We start from the raw sequence: 27448 nt of genomic DNA, 5'->3' as shown, positions 1-27448 counted from the left end.
CGAGAAGTTCGTATGTGGTTGTTCCGTCCTTAAAGGCAGTGGACACTATTGGTAATTACTCAAAATAATTATTAGCTTAAAACCTTACTTGGTAATGAGTAATGGGGAGAGCTTTGACGGTATAAAACATTGTGAGAAACGGCTCCCTCTGAAGTGACTTAGTTTTCGAGAAAGAAGTAATTTTCTGCAAATTTGATTTCGAGACCTCAGATTTAGAATTTGGGGTCTTTATTATCTCGCAACTTCGACGACCAATATTGAGCTCAAATTTTCACAGGTTTGTTATTTTATGCATATGTTGAGATACACAAAGTGAGAAGACTGGTATTTGACAGTATTACTAATAGTGTCCAGTGTCTTTAGAGGTAGCCAGTCTGAAAAAAATTCTATCGACCTAATAAAAACACTTTTTTTTTTTTTTTTATCCTCACCTTTTCAACTATTGTTTTATTAATATTTACCAATTAACCTCATATGAGCTATACTGGATGTAGCGTAGTTCCCAAGTATTTCCATTCTTGTTTATACCGCGTCCTAATACCCGACCAAGAAAAACAAATCATTGATTCTGTCTGATTGAAATTGGACAGGGGGAATGATGGAGTGACAACTGACAAGGCCACTGCTAGAAAACAAAGGGAAATATTTGCATCCGCATGTCTGTTGGTGTGGACTGGTGTTATCTGCACCAGTCAAGTTATTAAAGGCAGTGGACACTATTGGTAATTACTCAAAACAATTATTAGCATAAAACCTTACTTGGTAATGAGTAATGGGGAGAGGTTGATAGATTAAAACATTGTGAGAAACGGCCGCCTCTGAAGTGACGTAGTTTTCGAGAAAGAAGTAATTTTCCACGAATTTGATTTCGAGACCTCAAGTTTAAAATTTGAGGCCTCGAAATCAAGCATCTGAAAGCACACAACTTTGTGTGATCAGGGTGATTTTTCTTTCATTATTATCTCACAACTTCGATGACCGATCGCGCTCAATTTTTCACAGGTTTGTGATTTTATGCATATGTTGAGATACACCAAGTGAGAAGACTGGTCTTCGACAATTACCAATAGTGTCTTCTGTCTATAAAGGCGCTGGACACCTTTGGATAGTAATTGTCATAGAGCTGCTTAAAGCCATTACACACTTTCGGTACAGAATTTATAGGGGTTTACAGAAGGTAATGGTGAAAGACTTCTCTTAAAATATTATTCCATGAAATGCTTTACTTTTTGAGAAAACATTAAAGTCACATGGAAATATAATTTTTTTTTTCTTTCAAACATAAGAGTATATGCTTACGAACAATAAAACAATTTTTTTAGTAATTGTTTGTCACGATTTACATGTTTAACAAATATATAAAGTTGTTTGGGGGGCTGACTCCGCCTACCCCTTTTCTGACGTCAATCGAGGCAGACTTTACCTGCAATGCGTATAGTAAACACACGTGCAAAGTACATGTACGGCCAAGTCGTGAGTTGGTACATTTCAAAAAGTGTTTTTTCTGCATTCAGCAGCAATACATCTGGTCGGCATTGCCGGGAAAAAAAAAACCTCACGATTTGGTCCGTACATGTACTTTGCAATTGTGTTTACTCTACGCATTACAGGCAAAGTCCTGCCTCGATTGACGTCACGAACAGCGCCCTCTCGGGTCGGGGTCTACTCTTAAATTTGTAAATAACATAAGAACTGATTTTGTAAAACCTTAGTTAACTGTTTATTCACATTCCACTCTTCAAAACACATATATTAGTGACAAAAGCTTTATTTTGAAAGATACCACTTCCAGGTGAATTTAAAGCAAAATCAATTCTCGATAGCGAGAATTACGGATTTATTTTAAACACATGTCATGACACGGCGAAACGTGCGGAAACAAGAGTGGGTTTTGCCATTATTTTCTCCCGACTCCGATGACCGGTTGAGCCTAAATTTTTACAGGTTTGTTATTTTATATATAAGTAGTGATACACGAAGTGTTGGACTTGGACAATACTGTTTACCGAAAATGTATAATGGCTTTAAGCACAAAAAATAGTTAAACGCGCTTAATGTATGCTTACCAGAGAGGACGAGGTTGCCAATCAAATCACCATGCCACGTGTTTTATTGTAACTGGTATTTTGCTTATTTTTGCTTAGCAGATAATTGTTTAAGCAATATGTTCTGCTTAAGCAGCTCTATGAAATTGGGCCCTTTGTTCTCACTTGGTGTATCCTAACATAATGTGCCTAAAAACAAAATCTGTGAAGATTTAGACTCAATTGGTCATCGAAGAGGATAGTAAAGGAAAGGAAAAAAAAACACTCGTTGCACAAAGTGTGCTTTCAGATGCATAAAAAGGCTTCAGTGCTGAAGTATTTTCAAATTTTGATGATAAATTATACTTTCTCAAAAATACGTTACTTCATAGGAAGCCGTTTCTCACAATGTTGTATAATATCAACAGCTCTCCATTGCTCGTTACCAAGTATGCTGACAATTACTCTCAGTAATTACCAATAGTGTCCAGTGCCTTTAATATTCTGTACTTGTTTTGGCCCCTCGAATATTAGAAGGACAAATATTGATTGCTTCGGGTCCTTTGATTAAAATGTCCACATCAGAGAGATAATCCTTGGAGTGTTCTATTTTCTCAAGGCGAAGCAGAGGGATCAGAGGTTCAACCACAGGACGAATACAATCTGGACCAACCATTGTTTTAAAGGCACTAGACACTATTGGTAATTACCCCCAAAATAGTTGTTAAAGGCAGTGGACACTATTGGTAATTACTCAAAATAATTATTGGCATAAAACCTTAATTTGTAACTAGTAGTAGGAAGAGGTTGATAATATAAAACCTTGTGATAAACAGCTCCCTCTGAAGTGACGTAGTTTTTGAGAAAGAAGTAATTTTCCACGAATTTGATTTCGAGACCTCAGAATTAGATTTTGAGGTCTCGAAATCAAGCATCTGAAAGCACACAACTTTGTGTGACAAGCGTGTTTTTCTTTCAAAGTTATCTCGCAACTTCAACGACCAATTGAGCTCAAATTTTCACAGGTTTGTTATTTTATCCATAATATGTTGAGATACACCAAGTGAGAAGACTGGTCTTTGACAATTACCAATAGTGTCCAGTGTCTTTAAAGGAACACGCACAATATCTTTATACGTCTATTGTCACAAAAATCTGCCGTTGTTGCTACATGTTTAAATATCCCTGGTCAGAAGTGATTCGAATTGATGATTCCAGGATGCTTGACCCACTTCTGGGTCAGGCTGACTAGGAACTATTCAAAAGATTGGGTTTTAGTTAACACTGTGAACAAATCCTGTAAAATGTACGGTCCTTTACCTGACAGCTAGGGTGCCTGTTAAATCACCGTAAACTTCACAGTGTTTGTAAATATTTGTGCTTTGAAGGGATAGTTTGCAAAACTTCCACGGTGAAATTTACTGCACTTTACCTGGCGCCCTAGCTACACACTTTTTTTTACATTGTAAATTATGCCTCAATTTCCCCCTTTTATGTGTTACTTTGTTAGAAATGCATGGTCAGTCGGTTAAACTTGACAAATTATATATTTTGCCTTTTATTGATAGGCATATAGTAGTACAATGGTTGATACGGGTATTGAAGACGAGCAGAGTATACTGTTCGAAACGTCGAGACCACACCGGCTCTTTTCAGAGACAACACTCCCACAAAAGAGATTAACTCATGGTTGTACCCGCAAGTTTACCATTTCATTTTAAAACCAACCTGACTGTTTGATCATGACGAAACAGTTCCTTTAACGATATAACTAAGTATTATACTTTTTATTTTGTGTACACCAAAATTAAGCAGCTTTTATATACAGCCTTTTTTTAATTGAGAAAAACGATTAGTTATTAAAAAAAAATATACAATCCGTACGCTTGTTATACTAAATCGCACGTGTCCTGCTTTAATATTTTTGTTTTATTATTTTTTTGCGTTTTAGTGCAAGAGTTTGAGAATTTTCAATAAAAAAACACTATAACGCTCACACCCACACATTCCAAGATATAATTGTAATAAAATATTCTGTGCATTTTCCAACATTTTTTACTTCTAAGTGGCTCTTCAACTTCAAAGACTCTTGGACCTGATCTCCCCTGTTAGATACGTGGAATGGTCCATTCTAGGATATAGGACACCAAATTATAACAATGCTGGTAAAAAGTAAAATTAGTACAGTCCATTGGACGATAATGAACCTTATTGTTATCGCGGCCTAATTATCACCACACATTCAAGAACTCATAACCATGAAATCCTTCTCTCAGTCTCAATCGACCTACCGTCTCAGGAGTTCTCAAGATCCCACATTGTTATCTCACCCATCTATAGGAAATCTATTATTATTATTATTATTATTATTATTATTATTATTATTATTATTACTCAAGTCTGACGTCATTACCACAATACGTAAACAACACATTTTTTTATATTTTTTTTTACTAAACTAGGGTATCAACCAACAAGGTATCCTTCAAACATGAATCGTTTTTTCACATGAATTTTTATTTTAATTTTACTGACTGTAAATGTAGATTCTAATGTTCTTAAAAGTGAACACTTCATTTCATTTAACATGACTTGTTATTTTAACTTATTATGACTGACAATAGTACGTTTCGTCACCATGATGGTAGCATCAGTCAGATATGGCGAGTAGTGAGTAAGTCACTCGGCAGACATTTGGGTTATTTAGTCAACGAGTCGGTCAGTGGCAGTAAGTCAGTCAGTCAGTCATGGTAGTGAGTCAATCAATCGTTTGGGCATTGAGTCAGTCAGTCAGTGAGTCGGTGAGTTAGTCAGCGACTGAGTTAGTCAATCCTCAAGGCAGTGAGTTAGTCAGTCAATGAGTGAGTCAGTCGAGGAGTTAGTCAGGCAGGGAGTAAGTCACGTCACTCAGAAAGTGAGTCATTCAATCATTAGGAAAATGAGTCAGTGAGTCAGTGAATTAGTCAGGCAGTGAGTTAGTGAGCGAGGCACTCAGTAAGTCGGTCAATTATTAAGGCAATGGGTGAGGGTGAGTAAACTACTCAATTATCAAGTCAGACAGTGAGTCAATCAAGGAAATGAGTCAACCAGTCATTCATAAGTCAGTCAGTGCATCAGTGGGTCACCAAGTTAGTAAGTCCATTATTTCGGCAGTGAGTAGTTCAGTCAGACATTGAGTCAATCAATCAATAAAATAACCTGTTGACTCCCCGTACTACAAGACCGGGTCTTAGATTCACCAGCAACATGCTCCTTGTTCCCCGGTCTCGTCTAGTCAGCTACGGGGACAGGGTTTTTCCATTACATCACCCAGGCTCTAGAATTCACTCCCTGAAAACCTCAGGGAAATACATTAAAGATGCTATGTCAGATTTATTGCCGATTTGACCCTAAAATTTAGGTATTTTGATGGGGGTCGAGAAAGTTACAAGCTTTCATTTGAGCCATTGCTCGAAAAAGTCCGCCAATTATTAGTAGCAGTGAAATAAAGTGCTCAAAATTGTGCATTGTGCTCACAATATATCACGTGACCAATTCTTTTGTGTTTTATAAGAAACGTTTTAAATTTTTGTCATGGTTCCTGACCATTAAAAGTAAAAGTTAAACTTCTTTTCGTTAGAGCGGGTGATACTCTTTCAAATACCATTCAATCAAACAAATCTATGTTTTAATGTTTGGGGCCAAACATCTGACATAGCATCTTTCAGCAGCAACTTAAGACACGCCTGTTCACTCTTGCTTTCCCTAACACTTGAGAATTTCCTCTTTTCCTTCTTGACTGGCGCCTTTGAATGGTTTTACACCAGATTTAGTGCGACTTTATAAATGCTGTGTAATTATTATTATTATGTTATCAACCAGATAGTCAATAAACTTAGACTCATCAATCTGTGTGAAGTTGATTGTGCTGATCAATACGTCCTAAGTGTGGTATCCACTGACTCGATCAAATCCCTGACACCTTGGCCACTAAACATGAAAAATAAAAGTGAATAAAGAGTAAATTTTTGAGACATTTCCTTGAGGTAGAATAATCTACTCCACTGTAGTAGATAAGACAAGTTCTCAAGTTTTAACCTACTCTTAATGCTTGCAATGTGTAATAATGTTTTGTATTTAGAGTTTAGACCTATTAACTGCTTTTTTAATACTTCTGGATTTCTATTTATTAAGTTTGTTTACTAACAGGTTGTATGTTTTAAAGAATTTTTACCCGTTGTTATAATTCCGTACTTCTTATATTTTAGTTTGTCTATTTTTCTATGTTAAGCGCCCAAGAACATGTTTACATGACTAGGGCGCCATATAAGTTTTGGTATTATTATTATTATTATTATTACAAAATATAATCTATCCAACAAGTAGATCATGCAATGCCTAAAATCCCGTTGAATACTTTTACAAAGACAATTCTAAAGTGAACTTACCTTCCGTGGCTTTAGTGGAGTCCTGGGTAAATGATATGTTTTGGACTTTGGATGATTTCTGATTAAACTTCTGTCTGACCTAAGTAAAGAAAGTCAAGAGCAGTTTGATTTTCGGCAATGTCTCAAAACGCTACCTTCTTTTGTTTTGAAATTGTCACAGGTTAGTTATTTTATTATAACAGGCGCGGTTCAACGGAGAGATTAATAAATAAATAAACAAATAAACAAATAAAACTAAATAAATTTATATAATTATAAATAAATAAAAAATACATACTTAAAAACAAACAATTCAATAATTAAATAAAGAAAATAATGATTTAAAAAATAAAAAATCTCGAAATCAACCATCTAAACGCACACAACTTCGTGTGACAAGGGTGGTTTTTTCTTTCATTATTATCTCGCAACTTCGACGACAAATTGAGCTCAAATTTTCACAGGTTTGTTATTTTATGCATATGTTGAGATACACCAACTGTGAAGGCTGGTCTTTGACAATTACCAATAGTGTCCACTTTACTAGAAGTAGATAGAGTGATTGATTCCATAGGGAAATTGTTCCAATTAATCATTGGCCCAGCCACACTGGAGCCTTTTGACTAGAACTTTGTCTGCTCCGGGACCATTATAAACGAGCTTTGGTTATTATTGGTTCTTCTGTATACATTAGTGTTAACGCGTTGTATTGTTGTACTGAAGTATGGAAATAAATGTGAGTTTAATTAAATTTAATAGTACTGCCAGTTATAGTCAGAAATGTAACACTTCTGCAGTTAATTAAGCAGCGATTTTTTCCTTCTACTTAATGATTTTATCTAATTCTGGCAAAGTTTGTATACACTTTGGAAGTTGCTGTCTTTACATCTTTGTCAGTCAAACTTTTGTATGCATGGAAAAAAAAATAAAAAAATGCCCATACTTGATCGATGTTTAAAGGTAGCAGTTCCTTTTTGTATGTAATTGTTTGCAGGCACTTTGTTTCTAATTATTAAAACAATACTCACCTCTTTATCAAACACACATTGTGAGAGGAACACAAAAAGTCCCTGTTGAAAAAGGGAGAGAGAAGTTTCATGAAATTAAAAACTTCCCATTTTGGAGTATTATTTGTGCAACATAATGCCAATTGTATTCATGTAAAGACAATGGAGCTTCAGGAAAGGCAAACTTATATCTTGCAAATCATCACACTGGAAACCTTTATGTCAAGTTGATCCTGATCATTTTTTTGTCCCTAGTCGTCTTATTGAAAACTACTATCAACTTGACTTGGTCATGTATCTTGCCAAGTCGTCTTACTGGAAACTATTATGTCGACTTGATCATGTATCTTGCCGAGTCGTCTTACTGAAAACTATCATGTCGACTTCACCTTATCAAACAGAAAATGGGAGACTTTTTGAAAGCTCTGCCACTAGAGGGAAGCAGACCTACCAGGTAAGGGTGCACAACTCCTATAGCAAACAATGGTAAATGCTAAAAATTCATTGTCATACAACTAAACTTCAGATTTCTTCTCAATTTTTGGTAGGTCAGCATTTTGGAATTTTTGCTAATTACCCTAGAAGAAACACTCCCAAAAACTCATGCACACCGGGGAACTCGTGTCAAGTACGTCCTGTTCCAGAACAGTTTGGTTTATGCTGGCAATGTGTTATGAAAAACAAAATACAGTTTGGCTATTAAATCTAAAATACAAAATCAAAAAACACGCAAAACACAAGGTATTTGCTGTCAGTGACCGTCACTCATGCTTCTCCTAAGTTGTTGACATTACCTGGTGAAGAGCGCCCTCTCTTGGTGATTGGCAGATAGTCTAAAGTTTCCCATTGTCTGGTCGTTGGGTCAGCTCAGGTATTCAAGTCAACTATTATCTTTGAAAATTTTAGTGTATTACCTGCAAGGAGTTGAATATCACAAAGAAGTAGGTGAAGACTATATTTCCGGCAAAAACGAAGCCAAAAATCCACGGCAGGCCGAGCAGGGGTTCCAGTATGATAATTAGTCGCAGTCCAGCTCTGTTGAGCAAAGTCATAACAGAGGTAAATTAGTCAAAACAACTGAGAAAAGGAATAGAGGAACACAAGTTTCTTGAGTAAATGCCGTTGTCAGTGCTCATGTGCAGTCCACTTAAAGACACTGAACACTATTGGTAATTGTCAAAGACCAGTCTTCTCACTTGGTGTATCTCAACATATGCATACAATAATAAACCTGTTAACATTTTGAGCTCGATTGGTCGTCGGAGTTGCGAGATAACTATGAAATTTAAAACACCCTTGTCACACGAAGTTGTGTGCTTTCAGATGCTTGATTTCGAGACCTCAAATTCTAAACTTGAGGTCTCGAAATCAAATTCGTGGCAAATTACTTCTTTCTCGAAAACTGGGTCACTTCAGAGGGAGCCGTTTCTCACAATGTTTTATACTATCAACCTCTCCCCATTACTCGTTACCAAGTCAGGTTTTATGCTAATAATTATTTTGAGTAATTATCAATAGTGTCCACTGCCTTTAACCCTAATCTGCTTCTCTTCATCTAGTTTTATAAGCCTGTGATATTTCAGTGGGACTGGGCTTGGATGAAGTTGCTATTAATTGAGCACAAAAACACATTCATTTTGCAAGCGTCCTTAAAACGCGCATGGTGTCTGGACCATAGCAGTGTATTATAGAAGTGTGGGAGTTCATTTTTCGGTCAAAACGCATGTGTGCATAAGGCACAAAAATAGACTAAATTTTGAGTAATTTTGACAGAAAAATAATGACTAATCTAATCTGGTCCCTCCGTCTCGCAACTCTCTTTACAAAAGTCTTTGATCTGAACAGTTATATGGCGCCCTCCTAGAATGACTACAAGACAGTTAAAGGAACACGTTGCCTTGGATCGGTCGAGTTGGTCTAAGAAAAGCGTTTGAAACCGTTTGTTATGAAATGCATATGGTTAGAAAGATGTTTTAAAAGTAGAATATAATGATCCACACAAGTATCACTCAAAATTGCACGGTTTTCATTTTACGTCCCGAACTAACACGGTCGGCCCTTTATGGGAGTAAAATTTTTGACTCGCATAAATGGCCGACCGTGTTTGTCGACGAGGCAAAACGAAAATCACGCAATTTCGAGGCACGTTTGTGTGTATCATTGTATTCCACTTTTACAACATCTTTCTAACCATACCGATTTTATAAAAAAAAAACGGTTACAGAACGCTTTTCAAAGACCAACTCGACCGACCCAAGGCAACGTTTCCTTTAAGGCAGAAAGACGGCTCTATACTCTTTATAATTTGGGAAGTTTGTCAAAATGTATACGCTCAAAAATAAAATCTACTTTTCGCCAACGTAAACTTACTTCATTTTCATCCTTTCTGTTTTATCCTGGTTAGTCTTGAGTGACATGAATACAACTAGGAGGCGTATCAACACAAGAGTATTCCCCTGTAAATTATAATAACACATGTTAACCAACAAACACATTTTTATCAACATCAATAAAAACATTTAAAAGTTTAAACCTTTTTATGCGTTGCGCTGCCAGTTAGCGACTGGCTAGTAAACGCTTTTAAAAATGGCTGTGCGTACGAAAATACGCTTGAAAAACATAACCTAAAGTTTGAGTGGCCAGGGCATGGTTGCCTATCCGCTGTTTTCTTTTACAACATAGACTGGTCCGCTGTCTCAAGGGAACTCTCGTTAAAGACAGTGGACACTATTGGTAATTGTCAAAGACCAGTCGTCTCACTTGGTGTATCTCAACTAATGCATAAAATAACAAACCTGTGAAAATTTGAGCTCAATTGGGCGTCGAAGTTGCGAGATATGAATGAAATAAAAAACACCCTTGTCACACGAAGTTGTGTGCTTTTAGATGATTGATTTCGAGACCTCAAACTCTAAACTTGAGGTCTCGAAATCAAATTCGTGGAAAATTACTTCTTTCTCGAAAACTACGTCACTTCAGAGGGAGCCGTTTCTCACAAGGTTTTTATACTATCAACCTCTCCCCATTACTCGTTACCAAGTGTGGTTTTTATGCTGATAATTATTTTGAGTAATTACCAATAGTGCCCACTGCCTTTAACTCGTACACACAAAGCCTTAATCCAAAATACCCGTGCATAATATAATTCATGAATCCGCCCCTGGAATTGTGATTTACAATCTGTAGATCACGTAGGAGACGGCGGGGTTGCAACATGACAATTGTAGTATATTTACCACTTTTAAAATTAGGTTGAATCTGATAGGCGGATACTAGGCCTACTGTTGGGAGTCACAAATTTCACTACAACTCTGAAAAAGATTTTTTTTTTTGCCAAGAGCATTCCCACGTTATTATATTTTTATCGTTGGCAGGGGTCTGGTTTTACACATCTTTTGATGACAGTTTGTATACTTTTGTTTTAGCCTTGACAGCCCCTGCACAACTTGTAACTATTGTGTATGTCTAAAGATTTAAAATAAGATTTAAAATAAAATAAAATCAAATTAATAAACGTTAACAGAACCTCACCGTGATTATTAAAAGAACTGGAGCTAGGAACGACCAAATGAAACCATCTTCAAAAGACAACCAGCAACTGCAGTATAAGGAGTCAAGGACAAATAAAACAAAATTAGTGAGCAGAGAAAGTAGCTATAAGAACATCATAAGTATGCTTACCATTACAAGCTTACCAGCCGACAAAATAGCGTTCCACGTGTGAATGATTGCTTTACCTGGTGTGTCTGGTGTAGTTATGCATACGAGCTGCTACTGACATTCCCACTATAACCAACGGGCAGCCTGTCGAAATCAAAACAAAGATAAGACGTTTTATTTATTAGCCATTTTATAAATACCCCCAGACAGTTTCGCTACTCCTATTGGTGGAGAGCGCGTCACGTGGGTGTGCATACACCTCGTTAATGACCGGTAAAAAGTGTTAATTCATAAGCGTGACACGCGACCTTGCACATGTTCTTATAAGACAGTTTCTTCATTCCTATTGGTCGAGAGCAACGGCTGAAACAGTTGTGTCACAACACGCGATACGCGCGACGCGCACAGCATTCCCTTATAAGGGGTTGTTTACCCGAGGGCGGCGGAGGGCTTTACCATTTCATGGCTGAAGGGGTGTTGTGTTGAAAGAAATCATTTAACAATAATTTTTGCATTTATTTAACTTTTTGACCAAAAAGTGATGATGTTTTTGACCGAAAAGGTATTTATGAATGGGAATCAAAGTGTGTTTAATCAGTTTTCAACTAGTGGTTTAAACCCGCCGAGGCCTGGTTCTTTATAATTTACCTCGACTGCGCCTCGGGATTAAACCACTAGTTGAAAACCTCTTCACCACACATTGATTCCCTTATTTATTACTAAGTAAGAAGTACAAAATTAATGGCTCATGACAAGGGGATACTTTACTCGCACATGGCATTGTTTCAGACGTTTAATTGTATAATTTACTATCAGAAAATCTGGATATAAAAATCTTCAGCCGAAAGAGAGTTATTCACAAGAAAAAATATTTGCGTTTTATTGTTGGATATGACAAAATTTTATTTCCGTTTCAGAGTGGCCCAACTTGTCCACACTTATGTCTCATTATAAACATGTTAATGGGAAATCGCCTAACATCACACAAGACCGGACGGCCACTTCGAATTGGGTTGTAAATCAACTGTCACCAAAGGTATTAACTGTCACCTTTGCAGTATGCTTGAGGTAGGCATGGATTGGTCTTCTAAGAACCGGGCTAGATGAGTAGAACGCAATATCTTCCAATGAAGCAAATTGTGTTTAAAGACAGTGGACACTATTGGGAATGGTCAAAGACCAGTCTTCTCACTTGGTGTATCTCAACATATGCGTAAAATAACAAACCTGTGAAAATTTGAGCTCAATCGGCCATCGAACCTGCGAGATAATAATGAAAGAAAAAACCACCCTTGTCACACAAAGTTGTGTTCGTTGAGATGGTTGATTTCGAGACCTCAAGTTCTAAATCTGAGGTCTCGAAATCAAGTTCGTGGAAAATTACTTCTTTCTCGAAAACTATGGCACTTCAGAGGGAGCCGTTTTCACAATGTTTTATACCATCAACCTCTCCCCATTACTCGTCACCAAGAAAGGTTTTATGCTAATAATTATTTTGAGTAATTACCAATAGTGTCCACTGCCTTTAAGTGCCTTAAAGTGTCATGAACGGGATTCAAAACCCACACTCTGCTGCTGACAACAAAAGGGCCCAACTTTATAGAGCTGCTCAAGTACAACAAGTAGGCATAAAGCTTATCACAACAACATGATACCATATTAACAGGGTTACCAGACAAAATACCATTCCACATGTACTTTCGTGACTGGCATCCTGCTCATTTCTGCTAAGCAGAGCAGAGCATTGTTAAGCAACTTCTTTCTGTTTCTGCAGCTCTATGCAATTTGGCCCAGAGCATAGGTTCGGTGAACTTAGACACTCATCTACGACACACCATGCTCTGTTTTGCCCTTTTTTCTGTTCTTGTAATGTTATTAATAATATCTTTACACGTTACCCCAGCCAATGAGGAGCCAAACAGGTAGTCGTATCTTCCACCGGAATGTCGGTGATGCTTTGATGTACAGGAAAGCGCCCTCAAGAGCCATCCAAGTGAAAGCCGCCAACAAGAAGAAGTGAAGCAAGATGGCGACTGCCGTACATCCATTCTGGAATTATTATGCATTGAAACCTTTATTACTTCCCATAAAAGTGATGCTATAAAAAATGTCAAAAACCCTGCTTGGTATTTTCTGGAAGGACAGATCTGTCCTTCCAGTAGACCGCAAGGCACTGGACAAGTTTGGTAATATTGTCAAAGACCAGTATTATCACTTTGTGTCTCCCATGCATAAAGTAACAAATCGGTGAAAATTTTAGCTCAATATATTGGTCGTCGAATTTACACGAAAAAACACCCTCGTTACATTACTTTATGGGCTTTCAGATGCATGATAAAAAGCTTTTATAGCTGCAGTTTTTTATAGACCTTATGCACATGACGTCATTTCAGTAGGGCGCCCTCACCTACAGGTCAAAAGGAGGTTGTTCATTGGCCAATACAGTGCACCGCGCGTACAAATTTCGTGGTCTCGATTGTTTCGTCACCGTTTTTCCTCTAAGATGGCGGCTGGATGACGTCAATGCATAAGGTCTATTATTAACTTGAATGAGAAACCCCTTTCCCAACTACCACGTTGCTGCAGTCGTTTCTCACAATGTTTTATTCCACCAACAGCTCTCCAATGCTCGTTACCAAGTAATTTGTTATGGTAACATATATTTTGAGTAAGTACCAATAGTGTCCAGTGCCTTTAAAGGATTCTGTAGACTAAGGTCTCACCTTTTCTTTTGTGTCGATGAAGAAGAAGATGATGTGTGACGTCATCAAAGAAAAGGCCAGGTTTGCGTGTGTAATAAAGCGCGTGTTGTTCATTCTGGAATAACAAGCATGAAGTAAGATATCAAACGATTTTAAATTGTGTTATTTGACAAAAGAATAAGACAAAATCGTAAAGAAGTACCCTGGTGTGATAGGGGATGCTCCACCCCCCCGGAGATTATGTGCCACTCCCCCGATCTATGTACAAACTACTTCGGAATTGTTGCCCAGGTTGTATCGTAATTTGGTTGTGATTCCTGGCTACACGGGACAGCAGTTAAATGGCTTCTGACTCGCACCCCGAATTAGATAGCTCAGTTGGTAGAGCGCCGGCACGTTAATCCGGAGATCGTTAGTTCGAGTCCCACGCTAGTCAATTCTTTGTTCAACCCCAAAATCATTTACAAATTTACCTAGTCAGTTTCCCTTGTAAAAAGTTATGGATTACAAATTACCTATAAAATGCGTAGACGAACAAAGTAATGGCCAAACAAACAATCGAGATGGACAGTCCAACTTTCGTGAGCAAATCAAGTAAGACATCACTGCTACTCCCATCCTGGCTCAAGAAAAGAAGATCATCACACAAAATTACAAAAGGGTAGTGCAGTCCTTAAAACAAAAGAGAGAAACCGCAATGTCAGACGACCACTCCAAGGTGAGAGCCACACTTAATTGTTTGGGACTGCCGATCCAAATCAACTGCCACTATGAGCACTTTGCCACCTATACGTTGGCCTGATGGAATATGATTATCCCCGTCACATGAGTATCTAGGAGCATGTATGGTTGAGCATAACGCACTAGCAGAGGGCTACTGCCAGGGGACATGTTGCCACCTATACCCCCGGTGCTGAAACAGGGTTGACCCCCTTCAAAGTTCGTATGGATGTAGGCATGGGTTTCACAAAGCCTGGCTGGTAGAGCAGAGTGCACTACCTTCCCAACATTGTATAAAGCAGTTATGGTTAAGTGTCTTGCTCAAGGGCACTAGTGTCTTGCTCAAGGGCACTAGTGTCTTGCTCAAGGGCACTAGTGTCATGGACTGGGTTTCGAACCCTCACTCTGCTGTCAATAACACCCGAGTTTGGTTCCGTTGAAAGACACGTCTTCTTGCAATAAGAGTTTGTATCAACTATAAGATGTATTATTTTGCGGTATTAATAATTCGCTCAGCCCCACCGGTCTCATCCAAGATGGCGGGACGGACTGATTTGTACAAACTCTTGTACCGGATATAGTGGTGCATGACGGGAACCAATGTCGGAAATGCGCACAATTATAGTTTATTTGAAACCAATTTTACAGCAATTTGTGTGAACTCTATTTTTTTTCTTTTCTTTTTTCTTTGCTTCATGGTGATGTTGTCTACCAAATTACCTCGTGCAGCTGCATAAGGACTGCAAAACTGGTCAGGTGATCACAAACACATATGACGTCACTTCCGGATGATTCTGGGGTATTGACCATACATCCGTCCGTATACCAAGATCTAGATATTGGTTAAAAAAAAAAAAATGGTCATGGTCAGTCCTGTCTGCTTGCTCTTCCATTAACAAATAAAGCAAATTTGTGTATATCAATGCAATAATAATATGTGGACAGGAATGGCAAAACTATTAATATTATTTAAAAAAATAAGTTGAATTTAAAAAGATACTCTGTGTGCGTCTGGGTACGTGTGCATTGCCATCAAATGCACCCCGTTACAAAGTCGTAGTTCCCAAAATGCGTTACAATCGTTTTCATGATGATAACCTCAAGTTAAAAACGCCTTGCATGACGTCACTTTACCAACAGCGCCCTCACTGCGGTCAAAATCAAAACCTGTTATTGGCTGAGACACTAGCTTAACGTCGTACTTCGAGGCTCACGGATTAGGCCAGAGTTCTGCCGTTGAACCCACGCCCGTAATCACCTTTAACCTCGCATCATTTCACATGGCTTTCATGGTTCTAGAGTTTCGCAGTTAAATCTGACGTACATGTCTAAACAACGCCAACACGTGTCCTTTTCATTGCGAATGAGGACAGAACGGTGACCTGTCTACGCCAGTTGATTGGGTCAACAGGTCGTGTTTGAAAGTTGAGTTTTGAGAAGCGGTTTTTGAAAGACTTACGGGCCATCTGATGACTGGTAGGAACACACGTGGAATTCTCTTTCCCGGACCTACGGAGAAGGAAATAAATACCACACCCAGTGAACTTTTGCTCTTAAACGCATAGTTAAACTCTAAAAACTTCCCGTGTTTTATTACCCGGACTTCATTTCCCCTGGGGCCTGACCAATTCTAAGCCCCAGTATAACCTGGAACCTCTGTCAGAATGGAACAGAAATGGGACAAACTAAACGCAGAATCCGAAATAAAAACCATTTAAAGGGAAGGTAAACGTTTGAACGAGCATTGGAGAGCTGTTGATAGTATAAAACATTATGAGCAACGGCTCCCTCTGAAGTAACATAGATTTTGAGAAAGAGGTAATTTCTCACTAAAATAATAAAATGCTTCTAGCCAGAAGTCTTTTATTTTTATCTGAAAGCATACATAGTGGTCCAACAAGGGTGTTTTTTCTCTCATCATTTTCTCGCAACTTCGATTACCTATTTAGCTCAAATTTTCACAGGCTTGTTATTTTATGCATATGTTGAGATACAAAAGTGAGAAGACTGGTCTTTGACAATTACCAAACGTGTACCTTCCCTTTAACAACCGGTTCCGGGATCAACATGGCCCATAATGGGTATGCCGTCGTTTTCACCAAACTCTCCCTAACTTAGGATTAATCTTAGGACGAGTTGAATTCCGTATCCGAAGACGCTAGGATGCATTTAAAAACCCATCCTTTAGTTAGGATGGGTTACTCGTCTTAACTCGATTAATCCTAGCGTTTCGTAAAATCGGCTGCAGGCCCCCTGTGACCTTAGAGTTTACAATTAGATCATTACACAATAGTTACATACATGGGAAATTCTTTGGCTTTGTATACACTTTTTGATAGTGTAGGTTCCCTCGTTTCCGCCCACTTAATCTCATCCGTCCTTTTAAACAGTGTTTCATAGAGGCAGTGTGAGAGTGCGTCACCAGGGACCAATTTCATGGCTCTGCTTACCATAAACAAATAATCGGGGCTTACCGAAGCAGGAAATTTGCACTTACGTCGAGCGTATTTCACGGGTAAGCAGAGAATTTCGGCTTTTATGCATACATGCGTACTCCACTTTACTGGGCATTTTACGCTTACACAGCTAGCGCAGAAATTCGCCGCTTGCTAAGTAGGCGGATAAAGGTGATCGTAAGCACATAATTCAGCGGTGAGCAGAGCCATGAAATTTGGCTCAGTCCGAGAAGTTTTGAATTTCAAACAGACACCCAATCAAGAAATAAATAATGAAAAGAAACAACAGCAAACAACAATCATACCTCCGGAGGGGGAAAGGCAAGTTTAATCGGAGAAGAAGAGAAGTTTGTCAGCTTTTCTCCATCTTCAGTTACCACCTCGATGTCGAGTATTGGACTGCCAAACCGAACTTGTTTGCCGTTGGACTTTGGTGTCGGTGAGTTAGCGTCTGGCGTGTACACACTCACTACGGCAATGACTGTAACATACAAGTGTTTTAGGCATGTTTGCTAAGCATCTACAATAAATAATCAACTGAGACAATATTAAGGGACTTTAAAACGCTAGGTGGCAGCAGACTTACCAGGTAAATTTCCATTGTTTACGTAGCTCAGAACATGCGCACATTACCTAACACAATGAATTTACCTGGTAGTCAGCCATGAATAGTCTTGGACTTTTGTCAATGTCGACTAGGGTTCAGGGCTCCGGCTCTGGCTCCGGGACTTTGGCTCTGAGCTCCGGGTTTCTGGTTCCAGGTCCTCACTCCGTTCACTATTATTGTCGTTCTAAATATACAACAGACTCATTATACGAATGTTTGTCAAAGTCCCTTGCCCCATAAATATGTAAAACATGATTAATTATGAAATGGTTTTGGAAAATAAAACTTACCAGACATATTTGATGACCCAAAGCCAGGGATCTGAACTGAGAACGCCATACCGTCTAGCTCCGTGCCAACCTTATTGTATTCACCTTCAGCCGCAGTTAACTTCGCGACTTTTATCACTGAAACCAAAAATAATTAATACAATAGTTAACAATAACATACATCTCTAATCTTGTTTCTGCTATAATTATTATTTTGCGTTCAAGCTAAATGGCCATGTTTGAAAGTAAAATAACATTTATAGCCGAAACCAGATTTAATTCAAAATGTATTATAAACACAAAAATCAAGAATGCCTCAATGGATTTTTATAATTCGTTAAGTATGGCCTTTTAACACTCAACTAACAATACACAGAATGTGACCCCATTTGACCCCGACTTCCGGTTCAAACCGGATGTTATATATCTTAATGTCATTTACTTCAGACTATCGTTTAATGTTTTTTACAGTTCAATTTTTCGATCATAATAAAATATTCAAGTAAACTTGGCTTTTTTTTGTTTTTAATCGATGTCTTTTCAGAATTTACAAGTTTCAAGAACTTGTTTACACGACGAAATGTATCATTGGAGAGCCAAAGAAACAATTATCTTGACGACGACATTCTACTTTCAAGCTGTCGTCAATTTGCTGCAATGTCATCTTCAGAATGATGGTATTGTACATTGATGACGTCATCATCTAGCAGTAAATTATCTCAAGACCTTAACAAATAAAGCATTCAAAACAATAATAACAGTATTTATAAAGCGCCAAATTGCCAAAGGATATACAAGGCGCTGAGAAAGAAGGGGGGGAGACAGAACAAAGATAAAGACGAATAGCTATACGAAGAGGGAAAAAGTTGGGTTTTTAGAGAACGTTTGAAGGCTTGGACACGAAACATACCTTTATTGTCTTTTTCAATTACTCGTTTTCCACCGCACATTATATCATTATCATCATCAATAGAAATACTATCGAAAAACGAGAAGGGCGAGTCATCCTCCTCTCCTAGGTCGAGATGTCCTTCGTCAGGAAAGGTTCTTGACATTGGAGTCGTAGTTTCCGCAGATGTCTTTTTTTTACCTGCAAACAATGGATGGACAAAATAAGCTCGTTAAAAATACCAATATAGACGGTGGATTAAAGACACTGGACACGTACCTTTGGTAATATTGTCAAAGATAAGTCTTCTCACTTTTTGTATCTCAACATAAAAACAAACCTGTGAAAGTTTGAGCTCAATTGGTTATCAAAATTGCGAGAGAATAATGGCAGAAAAAAACGCCATTGACGCAAAAGTTGTGTGCATTCTGATGCTTGATTTCGAGACCTCAAGATATAATAATGAGAAATAACTTCTTTCTCAAAAACTACCTTACTTCAGAAGGAGCCGTTTCTCATAATGATTTATATTATCGACAGCTCTCCGTTAACAAGTAAGTTTTTATGCCAACCAATATTTTTGAGTGATCGACAAAGGGAATAGACGTGGATTAAGCTGAGTACGTAATGGTTCTGTTAAAAGCAACAAAACGCAATTATAATAATTATATTTTGGGAGCCTAATCATTCTTAAACGCAGCTAAAGACTTTTTTAAAGACTTACTGCTACTGTGTGCCAAATTTCATATACATTTTGCAACCTGTTTGCCGTGTCCAGGAATAATTGGGTTGTGTGATGGGGAGCATTAAGGGCGCACAAGAACGGCTTGACTCAAGTCTAGTGAAAATTGACAACAAAGGGACTAAAAAAACGCATTGGTAAACAAGACCATTAATTGTGCCCTCTTGAATGTATGGAATGTGCACATGTACCACAGCTTGCAATAAGGTGTGGCTATAATGTGGTTCTGTTAATCAACTGTGCTACTTTTTAATAGCTTAAGTATCCATTGACTTACCTTTAATTGTTACGTTTGCTGATGAATTTGAAGCTGCACAAACGATGACGGCTCCTTCAAACCCGAGCCCCTCAAAGTCAGAAATCACCACAGTAGACGTCAGGACACAAGACGATATATTCGTCTGATTAACACGTACACCAGACCCCGTTCCATCCTTCAAATCTTTCCACGCCCTGCATTTTGATTGGTACACGCGCCACGTGACTGACGGCCCGTTGACGTCACTGGCCGTGCATCTCAGCTCGATATCTGATTGGTTAACTCCCGTAGTTTTGTGAACCAAGCTGCGGACCCTCGGATTCCAATCTAAAGTTCGGAAACGAGAGGGTAATCCTAAAATAACGTAAAGGCACTGATTCAACACCTGTTGTTAATATTGTCAAAGACCAGTATACTCACTTGGTGTATCCCAGCATAAAAATAAATAATCGGTGGAAGTTTAGGCTCAATAGGATACTTTTGGGACGCTTGGTGGCAGCAGACTTACCAGGTAAATTCCATTGTTCTCGGTAATGAGCGCATGCTCAAAGCTACGTAAACAATGGACCTTTACCTGGTAAGTCTGCTGCCACCTATCGTTCCAAAGTCTCCCATTGGTCATCGAAGTTGCAAAAGAAAAAACCCTCTTGTTGCACAAAGTGTGTGCTCTCAGACAGCTAAAAAAAGCTTCTAAATTAATTGCGAAAATACCTCTTTCTCAAAAACTACGTTACTTCAGAGAGAGTTGTTTAAACTATCAACAGCTCTCCATTGCTTGCTACCAAGTGAGTTGTTATGCTATTTATCATTTTCAATAATTACCAAACGTGTTCAGTGCCTTTAAACCATAAAAAGACGAACATTCACGAACAACTTTATTGGGTCATGAGCTGATGAGATTGGAAACTTGTCCCGTAAATATGCCATTGTGAGGGCAGCTATAGACGATAAGACCTGTGATATCACATGTTTACAAAAGAGCCACCAAGCCTGGACTTCCTGCAGGCACGATTTGTACACAGTCGAATGGGAGTAAAACATAAAATCGTATATTTTATGGAGATTGCACTGTCTAATTCTTGTCAACTTTTGATATGATGAAGGGGGCACATCTCAAAACTTGTCCAGCTTTTACTTTCATAACTCTTGGATTTATGTGGAAATTATGACAACTTTCCCAATTGACCAGTGCAGTATCTTGCCTGCCAGACTAGTTAAAGAATGTACAAGGTCACACTTATTGTAAATAAAGTTCCAAATACATGCAGTGTAGCAGTATTTTGTTAACCATTTAGCCACTGTACCGCCCAGCCGCATATAGCGATACACTGTATGCGGTACGAGGAAACCTCGCTAGCTTGTGTTTGTAGAAAAAAAGGAACATCTTAAGAAAACTCGATAGTCATTAGTAGGTCTACGCATTTGTTAATATACCTTATTAATTCTCCCTTCACAGTTGACTTGTCGAAGCTAATGATGATGAAATAATTTAGCTCTTACGAAAAATAAAACGCTCATTAGTAAACAGGAAACTGTTCATCATTTATGATGATATGGTCGAAAATTAACGCCTTCGCATTTAATCAGTATGAGCATTGAGCCAGACAAAAGCCTTGAAAAGCTACTGTGTTCATTTTATCCGTGCACAAAAATATTCGCCATAAAAATTACCGTAGCCGTTTAACGATTGGCATTTATTGTTCCCATGCGAACTTGTACTTTTAGACAAATATTACCGAAAGGGTAAAAAATTGTGCATACACATTAAGCCATGGCTATCTTTTAAAATTTGAACTACGATTCCAGTAATTTACTGCAAGAATCTTGAGAAATTGGATTTCAGCAAACTCGGGCGGTGCAGGGACTAAAGGGTTAAAGGAGGAAGGGGAACGCGGGCCGGACAGGGGCTTTTTATTGTTTCGTGGAGGCACCCGCCGGGTACCTGTGGCATCCGATCTAATGACGTGTGTTCCTACGCTGTCACGGGCCTACACTGTATAATATTAATAAGTTCCTCTTGGATATGAGTGAGTCAAACTTCCTATATGAAATTCCGGTTTAAAAATTACTAGTTTTTAAACTCAATAACAAGTATTAATTTCATTTTGTGTTCAAAATAAGCGGGACTTACCTATAGATCCACAAGCGTACAGATTGAAGATTTCCCCATCGCTTAAGATGCCATCTACTGCTAGCAGATTACTGAATCCGAAGGCGTATTTTATATAATATGTATAATCATTATCTTGACCGAGAGTAACGTTAATATTGTTAGCAAGGTATGGAACACCAAGATCAACTCTACCGAGGTGTTCTTCCTGCACCCTTACTCCATCGATGAAGGCGTCGGCAACCACACCCTCCCCAGAAATCTCAAAAGTGCAAGTGATTTGAAACCAACGACGGGAGTACACGAGCCCTTCTTGCTTTATACTAAGTGAAACCAATGTGTTGTTGTAGAAAGCAGAGCACACCAAATTATCCGCATAGATCCACAGCAAGAAACCTGACATGTGTTCGTTGTTGTTCCCTGCGTTGATGAGCACGCGCCTGTGAAAATGTAGTGGGTAAAAACTCATTGGGTATAAACTGAGCCACAGTGACCAAGTAAAGCCACCTGCCTTGCAGACTTCGAGATCCGAAACGCATGTGCCTGTGTAATTACCAAGATCGATTGCGCAATAGCCTTTGAGTGAGATTGAACAGGCGTCATCTACATTGTCCGGAGCGGTTGACATGAAGCTGCACTCCTCCCGGGCGGTTGACATGGAGCTGCACTCTCCACAGTTTCGCAGAATTTTCCCGTCAATAAGCACACCATCAGGACAGTTGTCGTAGTTGTTACCTGCTCCAGACCAACCGAGAGACCAGTGGTAAAAATTACCTGCGACAAAGCAAAAAGAATGAACAATTAAAATAATGGTGCTTGAGCTCACAATTGAATTAATTTCAACTTGAATTAATTTCAACTCGACTCGACTCGACTCGACTCGACTCGACTCGACTCGACTCGACTCGACTCGACTCGACTCGACTCGACTCGACTCGACTCGACTCGACTCGACTCGACTCGACTCGACTCGACTCGACTCGACTCGACTCGACTCGACTCGACTCGACTCGACTCGATAAATATTTACTTTGGTATTGCCCTCACATGATCTTCAATCTTCAATCTTCAATGGTAAGATCCTTATTTAGCTTTATATATCTATACTTGGATGGTGCAGATGAAGATGACAAAATACATCAATAAGCAACTATATAGTTTTTCTTTTAATTGTATGCGTTTTAAAGGCAGTGGACACTATTGGTAATTACTCAAAGTAATTATTGGCATAAAACCTTACTTGGTAACAAGTAATGGGGAGAGGTTGATGGTATAAAACATTGTGAGAAACAGCTCCCTCTGAAGTGACCTGGTTTTGGAGAAAGAAGTAATTTTCCACGAATTTGATTTCAAGACCTCAAGTTTAGAACTTGAGGTCTCGAAATCAAGCATCTGAAAGCACACAAATTCGTGTGACAAGGGTATTTTGTTCTTTCATGGTTATCTCGCAACTCCGACGACCGATCGATCTCAAATTTTAACAGGTTTGTTATTTTATGCATATGTTGAGATACACCAAATGAGAAAACTGGTCTTTGACAATTACCAATAGTGTACACTGTCTTTAAAGGAACACGTTGCTTTGGATCGGACGAGTTGGTCTATAAAAACATTTGTAACCGTTTGTTATAAAATGCATATGGTTAGAAATTATGCTTTAAAAGTAGAATACAATGATCCACACAAATTTGCCTCGAAATTGCGTGGTTTTCCTTTTACTTTGCGAACTAACACGGTCGGCATTTAATGGGAGTCAAAATGTTGACTCCCATAATTAATGGCCGACCGTGTTAGTTAACGAGAAAAGGACAACCGTGCAATATCAAGGCAAATTTGTGTGGATCATTGTATTCTACTACTCATAATGCATTTTATAACAAACGGTTACAAACGCTTTTCAAAAAACAACTCGACTGATCCAAGGCAACGTGTTCCTTTAACTAGTTTTATTCACTTTTGCTTCATGACTTCTAAGACAAAACGCTTGAAAACATTGTTATACGTTTGAGTGGTCAGAGTAAGGTCGTTTATCCGCTGGATTTTTTTACGACATAGACCTGTCTGCTGTCTCAAGGGAATTCCTCATTGACACGTACGCAAGCTATAGCTTTAGTCTGCCGGTGTCAGATGCAATTGTGTCCGCCATGCAATACTGTCCGCTCCGGACACTTTTGCATGTGCAATCGTGTCCGGGCTATGCAAAAACCGTCCGGCGGACATGTACATCACTATACATGTATGTACGCACGTATAAAGCGAGCGTGCATGCACTGAACCTACATGTACATGCAGCATGAACACACATAATATTTTATGATTGCAGCGAATACCCAACGGCCGAACATTTCTCATGTCATTCATGACATGCACCATAGCTTGTAAAAATTGGCGAACGTGTTTCGTCGACCAAGGGCGTTTAATTTACTGCAAGGACGGTTTTGCACGGGCGGACACAAATGCATATGCAAATGTGTCCGGGCGGGCACAATTGCATTATGCAGCAGCGTCCGGGCGGACACGATTGCATATGCAAAACCGTCCGGCGGACATTTTTGCATATGCAATAATGTCCTCCGGATAGTATTGCATAGATGACATAGTTGCATGCGACACCGGCGTGTTGGAACTACTTTTTTTGACACACCTGACCCCATCCCTGCGAATATACTTGGAATGGTGACATACAATCGATAGACCCTCTGGAAGACTGTGGGAGTGCTACCAGTTAGCTAATCTCTCAGTACATGACTATTGAGTGTAAATAAACATTTCCAATTGTCAAAATGGCAGGGTTTTATTATAACGTTCCAAATAAACTTTAACGCATCAGGTTAAGGGAAGGTATAAGTTTGGTAATCACTATTAAAATGTTAAAAATGTTAACTAATTAGCTAATTAATATTAGCTTTCGATAGTATGAAAGTTGGATTAACTTTCACTATATTTGTGAAGACAACATTTTAATACAAATTGATTGGTATACTTATTGGTAAGTTGTTGACCAGTTTTAGTCAAGAGATTTGGTAGGGAAAGTCAATTAATTTTGTTGGGTATCATAATGGGTGCGTTCGATTAGCTTCCCTGAGTCTACCCCGCGGTGTTCACTCGGGTGAGCCCCTGACAAGAGCTAAACGAACGACCACTCACCGCTCTCGTAGCGACGTCATTCACCTTGGAATGACGTCAAAGCTATTCGAACGCACCGGGGAAAGACCGGGGTCGACCCAGGGAAGCTAAACGAATGCACCCAACGATATGAAAGTGATGTGAACTTTGGGGGAAAACGCTTTTATTTGTGTACAAAGGTACTAAAACGTTCGATAGATTCATATTTTCAAACTGTATCAAAATGTTTACGAAAACATGTTATTTTCAAAGTGGTTTATTGGCTAGTACAGTGGTTAAGTTCGCTTTTTGGGAGTCTTTGACTTCCATGAACATAATTAGTGAAACATCACTTAAGTTCGCATAGAGTCTACTGTGTGGTTTCCTATCACTATACTTGTTAATGTCCATGAAAGTCCAGTCTCTTTTGTTTGCCTGGGCATGCCTTTCAAAAGCTTTGGCTTTTCTGGTATGCCCCCACTTCAAACTCCTCAATGCTGTCCATTGTTACTGTTATTTTGATTATCTGTTGGAATGGAAATAAATGTCTTGCAAATGAAATTAAATGAAAATGAAACGATAAATATTTACCTCTTTCCATTGCGGTACTTGGCCGAGCCTCTTTGAAAAGAGCCATTGTAAACAAATTCGCAACAACAACAACCACTGCAAGGGCCACGCCATGAAACATACCTTCAAACATCGTTGAAATACTTTATCAAAAACCACCGACAGTCGATAAAAATAGTAACAACAGATAACCAAGGTTCCTCGACACTCTTAAAAAAGGTGAACCCAGAATTTGAGTTTCTTACAATAAAACCAGTTACCGAACCCGTTGTCAACGATGCCACCATAGAGACTGAGCTGTAATGAACTCCATAAAAGAACCTCGTTGAGCAGAGACAAAATAAAGCAATCAAATTGATGAGGTTATTTTCATCATTGGTGTTCAGTGGAGCGGAAAGAAGAAGAATTGTGTATTGTCTGCTCTCGTGTGCACTGAGGCAGAACACATAATTATTTCCTGAGCGACCTTTGTAAATATTTTAAAAATAAAACGCAGACAATGGTGGTTCTAAATTGAAGCTTTTGGCGCTTAAACTAGCTGTCGGGAATTCGCATGAATTATAGCCCATTATAGTTCATTATGCGTAAAATCGTTGGCAGCGCATGCAATTATCGTTAATGGGAAATATCGTTAATGGGAAATATTATATATATATTTTTTTTTCGGCAATGCCGACCAGGTGTATTGCTGCTGAATGCAGAAAAACACTTTTTGAAATGTACCAACTCACGACTTGGACGTACATTTACTTTGCACGTGTGTTTACTATACGCATTGCAGGCAAAGTCTGCCTCGATTGACGTCACAAAAGGGGTAGGCGGAGTCAGCCCCCCAAACAACTTTATATATTTTTTAAACATATTAATCGTGACAAACAATTATTATAAAAATGTTTGAAAGAAAAACAATTCTATTTCCAGGTGACTTTAAGCATGGTTTTGCCGAGTCTTGGAACGGGGAATTTCGATGAACAAAGGCTAGAAAACTTGTCGGTTAAACATTATTCATTTAAATAAAAGACATGCGAAACACTCCACGACACAAATTGGCGTAACGCAGCAACGTATTCAACATAATATTTGAATTTATGTTTCAAGTGTTAAGCAACAAAATGTTAATAATTAAAAACAACATGTCCCACTTCTTAGTCTTTGGGAAAGTTACATTGAAAAAACGGGGGTGTTAAAATTTACACCCTGTGTGTTGTTGTGTACCAAAATGGGTCAACATTTACACGAAATGGTGTCAAAATAACATTAAGTTCTGCCAAACAATTACCGTTGTGTGTTTTAACAACTTAAAATGTTAATTGCGTCAACACTCATGGAGTCAATTTTAACAGTTTTTTTACAGAGGGCGTTAAAGACCACAATATGTCCACAGGTTTGTTAGTTTATGCAGAAGTTGGGATACACCAAGTGAGAATAATGGTCTTTGACAATTACCAAACATATCCAGTGGTTTTAATAATTGCATACTATGAAATTAGGGAACTTTTGGTAGTAAGCAGTTTGCACCAAACAGCTCATGCTATTTTCTTACCAAACAGCCCATAATAAACTGGTTTGACCTTACCTCTTATTTTAATAAGAGGTAAGGTCAAACCAGTTTATAAAAGTACTAATTGTTATGCCAATGAGTTTACAAATTAAAGGCAGTGGACACTATTGGTAATTGTCAAAGACTAGCCTTCACAGTTGGTGTATCTCAACATATGCATATAAAATAACAAACCTGTGAAAATTTGAGCTCAATCAGTCATCGAACTTGCGAGATAATAATGAAAGAAAAAACACCCTTGTCACACAACGTTGTGTGCGTTTAGATGGTTGATTTCGAGACCTCAAGTTCTAAATCTGAGGTCTCGAAATCAAATTCGTAGAAAATTACTTCTTTCTCGAAAACTATGGCTTTTCAGAGG

The 27448-nt window shown here is 38.5% G+C and overlaps 2 protein-coding genes across 2 annotated transcripts; both read right to left on the bottom strand.

Moving 5' to 3' along the window:
* Window positions 1-5607: 5607 nt before the first annotated feature.
* Window positions 5608-13086, bottom strand: LOC117301791 (adhesion G-protein coupled receptor D1-like). Its single transcript, XM_033785801.1, has 8 exons — window positions 12996-13086; window positions 11175-11241; window positions 10969-11035; window positions 9808-9893; window positions 8352-8472; window positions 7459-7500; window positions 6452-6530; window positions 5608-5993 (listed from the first exon to the last, which is right to left on the bottom strand). The coding sequence occupies exons 1-8, from the start codon at window positions 13084-13086 to the stop codon at window positions 5971-5973; spliced, it is 576 nt and encodes a 191-aa protein (XP_033641692.1). The 3' UTR covers window positions 5608-5970.
* Window positions 13087-13808: 722 nt separating this feature from the next.
* On the bottom strand, window positions 13809-25659 carry LOC117301790. Its single transcript, XM_033785800.1, has 10 exons — window positions 25650-25659; window positions 21873-22625; window positions 19760-20068; window positions 18762-18941; window positions 17873-17989; window positions 17281-17456; window positions 15979-16028; window positions 15240-15351; window positions 14315-14418; window positions 13809-13914 (listed from the first exon to the last, which is right to left on the bottom strand). Exons 1-10 carry the CDS (start codon window positions 25657-25659, stop codon window positions 13809-13811), a joined length of 1917 nt encoding a protein of 638 aa, XP_033641691.1.
* Window positions 25660-27448: the final 1789 nt, after the last annotated feature.

This window comes from Asterias rubens, chromosome 17 (genome assembly GCF_902459465.1).
Source record: "Asterias rubens chromosome 17, eAstRub1.3, whole genome shotgun sequence".
In the NCBI taxonomy this organism is placed as follows: Eukaryota; Metazoa; Echinodermata; class Asteroidea; order Forcipulatida; family Asteriidae; genus Asterias; species Asterias rubens.
The sequence above is the reverse complement of the archived record's forward strand: the minus strand, read 5'-3'. Positions and strand labels throughout refer to the sequence as shown.